Here is a 14,163-nt window from a genome sequence, read left to right as displayed (position 1 = left end):
CTCTCTTTTGATAGTATTCAATTTAAACATGAGATTTTGGAAACCAGATCTAAATTTAGCACGAACAGTGGGCAGTAGGTGAACAAAGGCTGAATATATGGTGGGAGCGTTTGGGTGCCGAATCAAACCTTGCTGGAGCAGGATAAAAAAATTTGTCCCGTGCAGACCTCTATAATGAAGTATATTATGAATGTTGAAAGCTGCATTCTTTGTTTCAACACAATCAAACAACTTAATTTGTTTTTCCATGCATATGCTAATTTATTTATATTTATTGCCTAATTTAAATAAAACTTCCTATTAAACTCAGTTACCATGAGAAATCAGACATGCACTGTTAACAATGTTTGTAAATTACACAGTAGTATTTTACTGTAGGACAGTTATGCATGATGTTACTGCATTTTAAAGTTGCATTGTGAAAATTACTGTATATTTTGCAGCAAATGTATACAAACAATTATGTAAATATATATACAGCAAGATAAGTGGTGCTATGAATGTAAATACAGTATTTTTGCTGTAGTTGATTTACAGTAAGTTACTGATGAACAACTGCCACTGTTACTGTAGATCAGGGGTGCTCAACGCTTTTCCTGGAGATCTACTTTCCTGCAGATTTCAGTTGCAACCCATATCAAACACACCTGCCTGTAATTATCAAGTGCTGTTCTCGTCCTAATTAATTGATTCATGTGTGTTTGATCAGGGTTGGAACTAAACTTCAGAGAAAGGTAGATCTCCACGAACAGGGTTAAGCACCCCGCTGTAGATTCTACAGGAAATTGTTAACAGTGTGATTTATTAAACCCTTATAAAATGAAAAAAAAAAACATTATAGCAGTTAGCATTTCAGAAGACTGAAAATAGCTCTTTCCTTAAATATTCTTGTAATACCACATCATTTTAAAATACCAAATAAAAAAGAAGTCAAATTGATGAATAAGGATTTTTTAGCACAGTCCAATGCTCTGAAAGTATTTGCTTTACTCTATTTGATTGGATGATTGGATTGGATCTGTACAATGTATTACCATCAGAGTCAAAAGCACAACACACTGAAAATGTCCATAGTAAAGTACACCTCGACTTGACACAGAAGTCATCGCTAAAGTTTTTTTTTTGCTGCACAAAAGTGTTCTCACAGCTTCATATGATTACAGTTAAACCACTAAAGTCGCATGCAATATTTTGACAATGTTTTTGTTTTCTTTTCTGGTCTTTTTCTAAACATATTGTGACTGTTGCTGTCAATAAAGGGTCAGAGAGCTCTTGGATTTCATCTAAAATATTTTAATTTGTGTACTGAAGATGAACGAAGGTCACAAGAGTTTGGAATGACCCGAGGGTGAATAATTAATAACTAAAAGGTAGGAATCCATGCTCACGTATGCATTTTAAATATTTTTTGCACTATTTAGTTTGTCCACAAGATCCCAACACTTAAACCTAAAAACCATGTGCATTCGACTGTGTGTAAACTAATGTCCATGTAAAAAAAGTATGCTTTTTAGAAAAATAAGGCTGTGAGCATACCTCATGTGTGCTGTTTGCGTTATCATAAAATTTTTAGGTTTTTCAGAAACATTAAATGAGCAGTAGTACATTATATCTATCAACACAGAAGCGTCTAGTTATTTGGATATTTGTGAGCAGTATCCATAAACCTGCACTGCCTAAGTGACTTCAGAAAAGGATCTTCATTTCACGTCAAGCTTTTATATTTGTCACTATTTTTAAAGGACTTTCACCGATTAATAATTTACAATAAGACCAGCAAAGTAAAAGTAAAGTATATTTTTGAAAAGTCCACACCATTCAACAGTAAAAACCCCAGAGTCACAGCAAACTTAACAGGAATCCTCACGCTGCAGTCACGACGTGTTGAGCGAGGCCAGCTGAGGTAACCAGCAGTGTACATTAACAATCAATGCAGAAGCGTCTGAGAGCTGCTAGGAAGCTGTGACAGCACTGAGAACAGCTGACCTTCTGCAATATTCTTATGGGAGCTGCAGTAGATTATCTTCCAGTTTAACGCCGTTTCCCAAATTGGCTATTTAAATTCGTCTTTTTCTCAATTCTCCGCCAAATCACCTTTCTGTTCTCGTGATAAGGTTCTCGGGGCTCTCTGAACTTGTGATTTTCTGTGCTATAAAAAGCAAAGCAACAGAAAGCACATCTGTCGATATCTGACGCCTCAGTCGCAAAGTGTTATGAAAATCATGGCAGAGTGTATGTGTGTGTTCATTTCAAACAAACAAGGGGAAAATAGAAAGTTAGCGGGGAGACAAATGAAGCTCAATATTTGATTTTCTTAAATCACTGGGGATGCACTGATATTAAAGTTGTGGCCGATTGCAATAAGGTGTTAATAGTTTTCATTTAGTGGCCAATAAATCACTGTTATTAAAATTCTGTGCTTATAAAATCTAGAAAGAAATAAATGAGTTTTTAATGCTACGGGTCAACAATTTTCACAACAACAAAGAGGTTATTAGTGTCATTAGTGCTTTAAATGAGCATTGCGTGAAAGGTAATCTAAATCCAAAATGAAATATTCAATATATGACAATAAATTTTAAATTAACCAATAATAATAGATTTTTTAGAAGTAACATGGTGTAAAGTGCTATTTCTATTTCTACCAAAATCTTTAAGTTTAGCTTTTGTAGGTGTAACTTCATGTAGCTACTATATTTAGGATGATTAAGTGACTTTAAGGCCCAATCCCAATTCTATTTTTGTACCCCTACCCCTTCCCCTTCAAAATTTACCCCTAAGAATTGGCACAGCACTACAGCACCTGCACACGTCATCATATGTCATTGCGATCTCTTGCTTCATATGAGATCAGACGATCACGACTGCTGTAGTTATTCCAGTTGTGTTATTTTTTTGGTATTTTTCTTCATCTTTATCTTTATTTATCTCATCACTGAAGGCATATATTATGTTAGCATAACGATCTAATGTGGCAATAAGATCATAACTGTACTGTGCATTTACACAGTGGCCATATTTATCTATGTAAACACACCAAAAACAACATTAACATTATAGCAGACACTGTAAAAAGGTCATTCATAGCCACTAGACTTTTCTGACAGGGTATTCGAGTGTCATCGTGTGTCAGAATGTTGTGGAACTGCTATACAGGAGTTATTATTATGGATTATAGATTGTGAAATTTAGTGGTTTTTATTTTAGCTTTTTTTTTTTTAAAGCATGATGGTAAAACACAAACGCAGTTATGAATATATTAAAACATGTTTGTTTGATGTAAAAATTCGTAATAATGACAAAATATACTAATTTGTGGATCTCCTTACCTCTGGGTGCAGTTGTGGCTGGTGTATTATGGGAAATTTTCAGAATAATCTTCGTTTGAAGGGGTGTATTCAAGCTAAAGAGAATTGGGACGCCACTACCCCTTCACGTGAATGCGCAAAATGAGGGGTAGGGGTAAGGGGAAGGGCTAAGGGGTAGAATTGGGATTGGGCCTAAAGGTGCAGTATGTAAGTTTGACACACAGTGGTTCAACTAGGTATTGCACTACTGGATCAAAACACATTTTCACTCGGCTTATGCAAGTGCAGGTTGCCAGATTGACATGAGTGTGCCTGACTTTCGAGCCTAAAGGCTGATTTAAAGCTGATTTGATTTGTTTTCTAACTAAAAGCAATGACACACGGTAGAAGAAATATTCTCTTAATATTCACGGTAGAAGTTTTTGTCATAACCAACCAAATATAATAAATATTCATGGTAGAAGTTTTTGTCATAACCAACACCTGAAATTTATTTTTTAGAAACGGCTTCTATTTCTCACAGGTAAGCAACGATCACCTCAGGTACACCTCATGTGTTTTATTCAGCGTTAAATGCTAACAATGTGAGTCTGAATGCCATTTTACATGACATTTATTGCCATACTACTGAAAGCAGCAGCAGATAGTTCACCTCAGATCTTGAAAATTAAATAAACCATTTGAAAGTTTGTAGTGTAGTATTCTGTGCTTCTGAATGGCTGTATTTAAATTTCTATCGTGTTTCGTCTGGTGCAAACAGCCAAATTGGAAATCACTGCAAACCTTGTCACATATCGTGTTGTTAGGACACGGGGTTATCTAATGTTTACCTTCGTAATATTTTTATTATTGGCTAATTAACAACCTCATGTGGAACTCTGAATCTGCATCTCATTTTGGAGGCTGGTACTGTCCACCGGAGGATGCATTTTGGTCATGGGCACATGCTTTGAGAGCCTTTCTGACTGAATGAATACGCTGTTTTCTATTAAGGTAAACTGGGGTGCTGAAATATACAGTAATTGGCAGTGGGTGGTGTTAAAAGAACCAAACTAAAACAATGACAGCGTTCCTGCACACATTTTCAAAGCAGAATAACTGACTTTAGCATTGTTTTCAGATAAACAAGAATGGTCACTTAGCATGTTTCTTAAATATCTGCAAACATATTATAGTATTTTATGCTTTAGAAGAGTCAAAACCTTATATACAACCTTTAAAAAAGAATTTTGACTTCAAATTCATTTAGATTACAACATAATAGGGGTGTAACAGATCACGGTTGATCTGTGATTCATACAGATGACAACCCACGGTTGGAACACGCATTACCTGCGGAATAAATAAACTTTTTTACTTGTAGATTAATCTTTAATTTATAATAATCGTCATTCAAATCACATGTATAAAAGCATTTAGGCTTTTTTGTAAAATTTAATGATGATGGAGGAAGTTGTGGTAGGTTATTCAAGATGTGGTGGGTTTTAAAATGTTTTCTGTCACTACTTGTTTAGCCTACATTAATGCATTCAGTGTAAGCTGTGCGATTGATCATTAAAGAATCAGAATCTCAACACCCACGCAACATAAATTATAAATGATAGTGATTTGCATATGTTTATTAATCCTTCGAATCGCTGCATTCAAATCTGTGTTTAAAAAACGCAAAAATTAAGAGATTCAGTCTATAGTCTTTTCAGTTAATTATAAAGCTACAAGCAGTTAAATAACACAGAAGTACTGGGATAACCATTTATAGGTTAGATACAACCACTCATGGTTATGGTAAAGATTAAAATCACCGTCACATGCATTTAACAACTCTCAAAACTAAAAGTTGTAGGCAGTAATTACATTATTTAACCAAAAGGCGGTGACAAACAGCTATCAAATATATGCCACTGAATAATTCTTCAAAAATGACTCATCTAGCAATGAAACATGAAGTTTTAGTGATTTAGCATTTTCAGCAACAGTAGCAACAGTGAATTTTTCACAGTACTGGATATTTTACTATTTATTTTCATTCAGCTGATTATTTCTTCATTTTACTTTTAATAAAGTTACAGCTTATAAGTTCTGTTTGTTAAAACCAAAAGTGTCTTGCAGTATTGTTTTTGAAATAAATGGAAAGCTAATTTTATTTGTCTCCTCTTCTTTTTGATTGATCTGAAAAAAGGTCTGATCTGTGACTAAAAAACCATAACGTGATCCAACCGTGAGATTTGTGATCCATTACACCACTACCACATAAATCACTTTTTTTCTGTAGAATATCAAGAAAGCAGCTCTTTTTAAATACTAGTCTCTATAGATATACTGTACACTAATATGGGCAATTACAGCGACCAATTCATCAAACATGACTTTGCTCACATCATTTAAATGAATTAAGTTGGCAAAATTCACCACTAAACCAGTATCGCTAAAAACAGCCACAAGAAGCAGGTTAGATAAGGCAACATGACTATGACTATGACAAGGCAAAAAGGCATGCAAGTGGAGCTATCTTTTTCTTTTATAGTTGTATTTTGTGACATCATGCCCTGTTTATGTTTTGTTAGATGTCTTTGTTTTATGTTGTGTTTCTTGTTCTTACTTGTTTCTAGTACCTTGACTTTGCCACAAGGGATGGAGCTGCTGCAAATGCTAACTATCTCTGTGCTGAAACTCCCACCACCTTGTGTGTCCTCCCTGAAAGGCTTCCCGCTTGATAAAATAATTAATGTATGACAACCCATCACAGAAATGGCTTTTGTTCAGAACCACTATCCATAATTCACAAAAAAAGCTTTTTCCAGCATGGCGAATGTGACACCTTGTCATAACAGACGTGACAAACTCATCTTTAGACAGGGAATATCCTAGAAAACCCCCAGTCTTCACAGGGTGGAAATGGCCAAGGCTATACCTGAAACTTATTTCAGGATGCATTTTACTATTATTCCTACAACTATTCTGTCTTTTAAAAAAGAAAATGACTGGGACTAAACCTAGCACCATCGTGACTGGGAAAAGAGGGATCCACTATTGTCCTTAACAGAGTTTAGTCAGAGTAGTGCTATATTTAAGGGGATCCTAATATGACCTTTTTAAAAGATGTAATATAAGTAAAGTTTAGATCTACTGTATCTCATGGATAATTTAATACACTGTATTTTACGTATTTAATTTAATTTGTTAAGCACAAAGATTTGTTTTAAATCTATTTCAAAATTCAGTTCAAATTTCCAGCAAACGAATAAATGAACAATAATAACAAAATGTGGTCGAAAAACTGAGTTATATCCAAACACGAGTCCTATTCTTGTGCCCCATATGGTGAAGCAGACATCTCCCAAACCTGACAGGTGGACAAATCTAAACTTGTTTTTATTAAAACAAATATAAATATGCACATAATAAATAATACTGCTAATAATAATAACATTATAAAAATGCTAATTGTCATGAATACTCTGAAAAAAAGCCCCTCCGGAAACGAAAAAGGCATGGAGGTGGTGTTTTTTATATCTATGTATAAAATAATAATTTTTGTAACATTTTAATCCTCTATTTTTTTTAAGATATTTGTGTGTTGCTATATGTCCTGTGTGTATTAAGCATTTCAACCTGCACAGGTGCATAACTAACGCGCTCTGCCCTGAACTTTAGACCAGCTTTTACTTGGTCGACAGTGCAGTCTATTTCAGTTTCTCAGAATAGCAACACGCCAACAATGCACCTTAACACACCTCCTTTCTAGAACGGCACACCCATTTGTCCACAAAGTAGCGCAAATGGATTTGTTATTTAAGCAATGTGGCCCAAACGTGAAAATTAGGTTTGTGTTGGTCTGAAAATTGCAACAAATCATGCCAAACACATCTTATGCCTAATATTAGCATAATATGGCCCCTATAATTTTTGACAGAAATGAAAAAGAAGCTTCAGTAACAGATGTACAGTGAGTTCAATGGATGGTTCAGTCATTTAACAACATGCATTTGTTTAGCTGACAAAATATTTTACTCAATCAAACATTTAGCAGACAAGCAAAGATTTAAAATGGCAATTGATCAATCTATCGAGACTTTACTGAGATCTTCAGAAAATTCCATAAAATGATTATTCTTCTAAATATGGCAAACATTATTATGTGTTATTCAAGAACATTTTCATCTTTGGCCCTGAATAATAAATTTCATTAATTATTTATAAATTTCCACATAAGAGTTTCTCTAAATAAAAATTTAGAGAATTATCCTCAAAATGTGTTGAAAATCATCAGGTCAAAAAGGTTGAGAATCAACTCATTTGCTGGGGACAAGTGTGGCTGTTACCACAGAAATATATCATGTTAGAAATAAAATTAAAGAAATATCCTATAAACTTCTCCACAGATTTTATCCAGCAAAACAGTTTTTACAAAAATTTAAAAGTGGGATTGATGTGAATTGTATTTTTGTAATGAATATGAGGAGACTGCTTTACACTTTGGCATTGTGCAAAGTCAACGTATGGGGTGAGGTGCAAAAATGTATTAATAACAATTTTCAGTGTTCTAAACCTCTTTTATTGTTGTGGGAATATGTACTTTTTGGCTTTACTATGTACTCTAGTCAAGAGGAAAATTGTTTTATTTATTTGACTTATGTTGCTAACAAAATTTTACATTCATAAATCTAAAGTTACTAATAATAAACCAAATTTTAAGGTATTGATGACTGAATTATGCTTATATATTTATAGTAGTATCAGAGACTCTCTAAACAAGAAAGCCCTATGCACTTAAAAATGTGTGAATTCTGTGATGTATTTATTTGATTATTACATATGTACATTCTGTATATTTGTATTTGATTTATACTTACCCCCTGGCATGTATATTTTTGTACTGTAAAATGTTATAATAAAAAAGGTTGAAAAAAACTGCGCAGTGACTTCTCACAGGAGCCATCACAAACTACAGTGCATCATAAATATTCAGCAGTCCACTAGCCATTATAGTCATCTTTATCATATTTTCTATTTCAATGTTACATTAAAATTAGTTATATTTACATTTTACAACCAACCCCAACCTGCGGGTGTGCATTTAGTATATGCTATCTTAGTGCCTTCCATTAAAAAATTGCTTTTTCTGTCCCTCTTTGCTGACTCAGAGTAAAGGATTATGTCCCTTCAATGCAAAAACAATCACAATGCAAAATGAACACAATGTCTCTCTGATCTTACAGCTGTGAGCTTCTACATGAGCAGGAAAGAAAACAGCCCATAGCTCTTTCCTAAAAGTACACTGTAGTCTATTCACCCACTTTATTTATCACTGTAGCCTTAATAGGGTTGTGCTGACAGAGATGTCCCGTTCCTTAAAAGCCCACCATCTATTAAACAATCAGTGCAGCATGTGGACTCACCATGTTCACTTCAGAAACCATGTCGATACTGGAGATGTCGATACTCATGCCAACATCAACTGGAGGACCTGCAAACCAAAAAACAAACAAACTATGCAATCTCTTTCACACAAGGTCTCATCTCAGTCAATGATCCATCAAAACAGTCACATCCATCAGTGGAAACAGGAAAGGGTTCATGAGGTTAAATCAATAATGTCTTTACCTCCAAAGTCAGGCCTGAGGCGGATGTCGTAGCCTTTGAGTAGTTTATCCACGGTGACTTTGACATATGACATGTTGCTTGGTTCGTTTACACTGGGGAAGGTATTTCAGAAATTAAAGAAACCAGTTGTAGCAAAGCAAAGATAGTTTGTGTAATAGTTCAATGGGTCTCCTAGTCTAGTTGACAAGGTCTCGACTTGGCCAAGATTCTCTAGCTAGTCCCTCAGCTTGGTGTTTATCTTTAAAAAGCCCCGAAATCAACCAACAAGCTGCGGAAACCAGTTGTTAAGCCATCTTGTTCAGCATGACTCTGAATGGTATGCAGGCAGACTGATCATTCTGATATTCACACGCATGTTATGTCTTACCTGTGCGCTGGTGAACTACGACCAAGCGTCAAAGCCACGAGCACGAGTAGACAGAAAATCCCCGCGCGCCACTGATCCCGAGCGATCCGCATCCCTCTCATCATCGACCGACAGGCACCTGCAGCCCAAACTTAGTCTCAAGAAGCGCTCCAGCAATTTCAACTACACAGCAACGCATGCGCGACGTCAGAATACTACAAAACGCAAAGAAACTGGCAACTCTATCGAAAAGCCAAGTGGCGGCGTCCTGGCGTGTGTCGCGCTGCCCGGTGCTGACGCTGCTGGCGGAGCGTATCAGTATGCCGGTCAGATCCCATCGCCGGCGGGTCACTGGACACGACAGCTCATGGCAGTCCTCTGCGTGCCTTCCCTGGACAGTCAGAGCAGCTGAGCGCTGAGATTATGCGCCCATCCTGTCCGTGCAGCTGCAGGACAATGATTCAGACGAAGCTGAGTGCGTAGTTTTTGCTGGAGGAGAGAGTGTGTGTATGTGTGTGCCGTGCACCTGAACGCGCGCGCCGACTCAACACCTCTTTCGCGCCATCTTTCAATTTGCAGGGCATCACGCGCCCGAGATAGGGTGAATTATTTGTTAGAGACTCGAAAAACGCATTAAAACAGCGGAGACTGCGAAAGAACGCATTAATATGGGGAATAATTAATGTGTCGGGAAGGACCCTCTGTGAACGCGGAAAAGAGGAAAGATGGGATGGATAATATTGTTCAAACAGACAAACTAAAACAATTTAGTCAGAATTTTCACTTTTTCAGATTTTAATCTGTTATATACACAAACACATGAACAAATAGTAAATAATACTACTTTGTTTTTAAGCAAACTAAAGTGTTTCATACTGTATTTATTTGGCTAAATAAAACACTTTGCTAATGAATGCTACAGCACACTGGTATAATTTACCCAATGATCTGATAAACTGTAATAAATATTGTAGTACACTTGAGTTTTTTACTGAAGTAAACTGGGCTATAATTTATCGTATAGTTGTAAAAAAACTGATAAGTCTCACAGTATTGGGTTATTTGTTTATATGCCTTTAGTTTTTTATGTTTAACCACAACAATTGTAGAAGTAGCATAACATAAATTCAACTTATACATAAATTCAACTATAGTATGGTATTACATATACTATAGTATGTATTCAGAAATACATAAAAGTGTTTAATATAAATTTTATACACACACATATACACAAACTTTTTTCTCTACAGTATGTTGGATTAAAAGTACAAAAAACTGTCATTTCTGTTTTTCATTTTCATGTGCTCTATGGTGGCATCGTGTGGACTGTAAATGAAATAATTGTTCTGCTCAAAGCTGCAGAATGCTTTTTCTGAAAGGGTGTGTGGATCAGTATAGGGGTCATCATCATACATGTCATACACAAGTTTATTAGATCCATGTCACACAATGTAATTTGTTTTAATCTTATAAGTTTGATAAAGTCACAGTCAATTTTCAGTGTTTTCCGCACTGTTGGCATCGGTCGGACCCCATCAGAGTCTTTTTGACCAACTGAGCATGATAAATCAACGTCTGCTGGCATCAGTAAAACAAAGAGCTCTGATTGTTCAGTTAACAGTTCAATGCATGAGAATAAAAGCAAAAGTGTTGAAAATCAGCAGATAATTCAGACAGAAGGCTGTTTTAAGTTATTTAATCAAAAGGCAAGCACACTACAAAACTTTTCGGTTGGTTTTGCTGTCGCAAAGTGGAACCAATCCAGTCAGTCACAAAACAGATGCTATAAACCGTAAAATCTTGCTGTGCCTTAGTGCGCGGTGTCAGATTTTAATTTTAGCAGTTGATGACGTGCGCTCTGAACGTTTTACTCACATCGGTGTGATCGTACACTTCAGAGACCAGCCAAGGCTGATCACACCGGTGTGATCATGCACGTGAAAAGGTTAAGAATGAACACACTGTGCATTTTCATATGCAGCCAATGACACCGGTTAAAATTGATCATCTCTAGTTTTCAGATGTAGGGTTTGTGTATCAAGACCCTTTTGATTTCGTAAACTGTCAGTTGTCAAATTCATGATCTTGTACAGTCTTGTACATTTTCCTATGATCAGAGTGTGTCCCACAGAGGTTTAGTGTGAAACTTCCTGCACTTTTCACTCTCAAAATCATGATCAATATCACCAGCTTGAAAAATTGTTACTTTTCTCACAATATCAGTCTGAAATATGACACAAGAGAGAGTGTTACTCTGTTGCAGGTAAACTTTTATTTGGAAGTGTCTGCTAAATAACAATATAAATAACTACATGGCTGTCAAGTCATCTACTTTGTCTGACAGGAGCTAAACTGCATGTCAAGTCCTGTGGGAAGAAGATTTATTGTTTAGTGGAGCAAAGACTTTGAGGCAGGCTGCTATATTTTCATTCTCTCTGGACATGACGCAGTATGGCTGGATGCTCAGTGATGGTGTAAACTAGGCTTTGTAAAGTCCTCCAAAAAAATAACAAATAAATATCCTGAGTTACCACGAAGAACAGAGAAGGTAGGAAAGTAGGTTTTTGGGCATCTTTAAGTACACAAAGTCCAGGCTGGGGAGGAATTAGGTCTTGGCACAGTAGAAGGATCTATGTAAGAGGGCACTGGAGCGAACAGTGTGCAAAAAAGGAGCTCAGTTGAGTTTGATCTATTAACAATAAAATATTCAGAGAAGGATAAGACTTCAAAGGCAGGGCTGGACAACTAATCAAAGGTGATCTTCATGTGCAGCTTGTCAGTAAAGCCAGTTCTAGTAAACCTCCAGCATGTGGTTTCAAATTGAGCAGTATCTACTACATAGAGTTGTAGGTCACTGACTAGATAATTTTGAAATCTATTTAATCAGATTATAATGATATTGAAATAATAATTCTGTGATAATGTCAGCTGCTTGCATTGCTTTTATGACTATTCGTATTAAATGTTGCATGTGATAATACCAAATAATAATGTTTTTATTCAAACCTCACATCATAAATTCAATCACATCATAAATTTGAAATAAATCTTTCTGTAAGATTATTAGTCACACTGAATAAATGAAAGTATTTCAATTGTCTGTTTATTCAGCAATTCTAAGGCATTTTCTGTGTTTCTTCTTCAGGGGTATTTGGAGTTTTGTGCAAGAGCATTTTCTGGTTTTCAGAGGAGATCTACTACTGATCACACAACTGTGCTTCCCTGACAAGAAGTGCATGATAATCACAACTTTGCTCATTTGCAATTTCATTTTGATTAATCACCCAGCCCTATACTTAAATGTAGAAATACATGGATACATTCAATATACTGTAGGCAAATATTCATACAGAACTTGATCCCTAAATTCACAACCCCTTTTAATTGCGCATCAATGGATTTGCTCTTCAGTGTTTAGACTTTCAGCAGTTAAAAAAATCACACTAAACTGAACTACTAGAACTACTAGAACTTCAATGTTAAGCTGCTAAGACCGAGACAACAGGGTGTAAGTCCGATGAAGAACGGTTCCAGAAAGTGGATATGACAAAAACAGAATCCAAAAAATAAAATAAACAAGTAAATAACAGTGTGAGAATGTGGTAAAATCTGAAAACATGGTAAAAATCTGGCGAGGGCTTTTCTTTTTCTGGATTGCTTTTCAAAACACTGCGGTTGGGTTTTTGGAAGTGGGTGGGTGGGTCAATCGGTGCTTTTAAAACATTATTGGTTGGGTTTAGAGAAGGGGAGGATGGGGGATCAGTCGGTTGGTCAGTCATTCAGTCAGTCAGTCGACAGCAGCCTCTGGGGGATTTACGCAAGAACAGCAGGCTCGAATGGCACTTGCCAGAGAAATCTGAGATCTGAAAAAGCATACACAGCGGCCTGTGGTGGTTGGTGAAAACAAAAACTGCAAAAAACGTAGCTCCTGGGACGTATTTTGCTCTCTCCAGAAATGCATATGGGCGACCTAATCAGCCTGGGTGGGAATTTTGGGTCGAGGTGACTTTACTAACAGACAAAAATAAAGCAAATTAGTTGAGAACCACTGCCTTACAGTAACCTGTAAAGATGGTCAATCTCAGCTTGAAATGTAAATTTACTCTATTTTCTACTGTCACTTTAAAACATTTTTGTTGATTATAAACATTTGATGATTGGAACTACATAGAAACTAATTATCATCTGAGCATTAACAGATTTACGGTTTAGGGTTAGGATCAGGGTTAGTATAAGTTTACATATTTGCAAATTTTCTTATAGCCAGGATAATGTCTCTTGGTGGAGTGGTGTCAGCAGATGTTAAGCAGATAATCTGTTAATACTCTATTGAGAATTAGTTGGCATATAGTTGCAATGTAACTTTTAGTCAACAAAATGTAAGAGACTATGAAAGTACATTCAATCATTCATTTTCCTCCATCTTAGTCCCTTTATTCATCAGGGGTTGCCCCAGCGGGATGAACCGCCAACTAATTAGCATATGTTTTACACAGTGGATGCCCTTCCAGTTGCAACCCAGTACTGGGAAACATCAATTCACACTCATTCACACTCAATTTACACTCATTCATACGCCCAATTTAGTTTATGGCGCATGTGTTTGGACTGTGGGGGAAACCGGAGCACCCAGGGGAAAACCCAGGTGAACACGGGAGAACATGCAAACTCCACACAGAAATGCCAACTGTCTCAGCTGAGACTCAAACCAGTGACCTTCTTGCTGTGAGGCAACAGTGCTAACCACTTAGCCACTGTGTCGCCCCTATAAAAATACAGTGATACCTATTTTCTATTTACAATTGTTAATCTTATTAATCTAGCAATGAACCCATGCCTGTTTCTGCGCATGTAATTTTTTTAACTTCTCTTTAGTGATGCATGCTGTTGATTATTTTTATC

At 36.2% G+C, this 14,163-nt stretch overlaps 1 protein-coding gene across 1 annotated transcript in view; it reads right to left on the bottom strand.

Annotated features, from left to right (window-relative positions):
• gabrb1 (gamma-aminobutyric acid type A receptor subunit beta1) overlaps window positions 1-9,695 on the bottom strand; it is a 49,643-nt gene extending 39,948 nt beyond the window's left edge. The window contains exons 1-3 of the mRNA XM_056470816.1: window positions 9,280-9,695; window positions 8,913-9,004; window positions 8,708-8,775 (exon numbers count right to left, since the gene is read on the bottom strand). Of these exons, the coding sequence (XP_056326791.1) occupies window positions 8,708-8,775; window positions 8,913-9,004; window positions 9,280-9,383 (264 nt within the window). The 5' untranslated portion in view covers window positions 9,384-9,695. The remainder of the gene's footprint in view (window positions 1-8,707; window positions 8,776-8,912; window positions 9,005-9,279) is intronic.
• Window positions 9,696-14,163: the final 4,468 nt, after the last annotated feature.

This window comes from Danio aesculapii, chromosome 13 (assembly GCF_903798145.1).
Source record: "Danio aesculapii chromosome 13, fDanAes4.1, whole genome shotgun sequence".
Lineage (NCBI taxonomy): Eukaryota > Metazoa > Chordata > Actinopteri > Cypriniformes > Danionidae > Danio > Danio aesculapii.
Note: the sequence above shows the minus strand (reverse complement) of the source record. Positions and strands in the feature narration are given on the sequence as shown.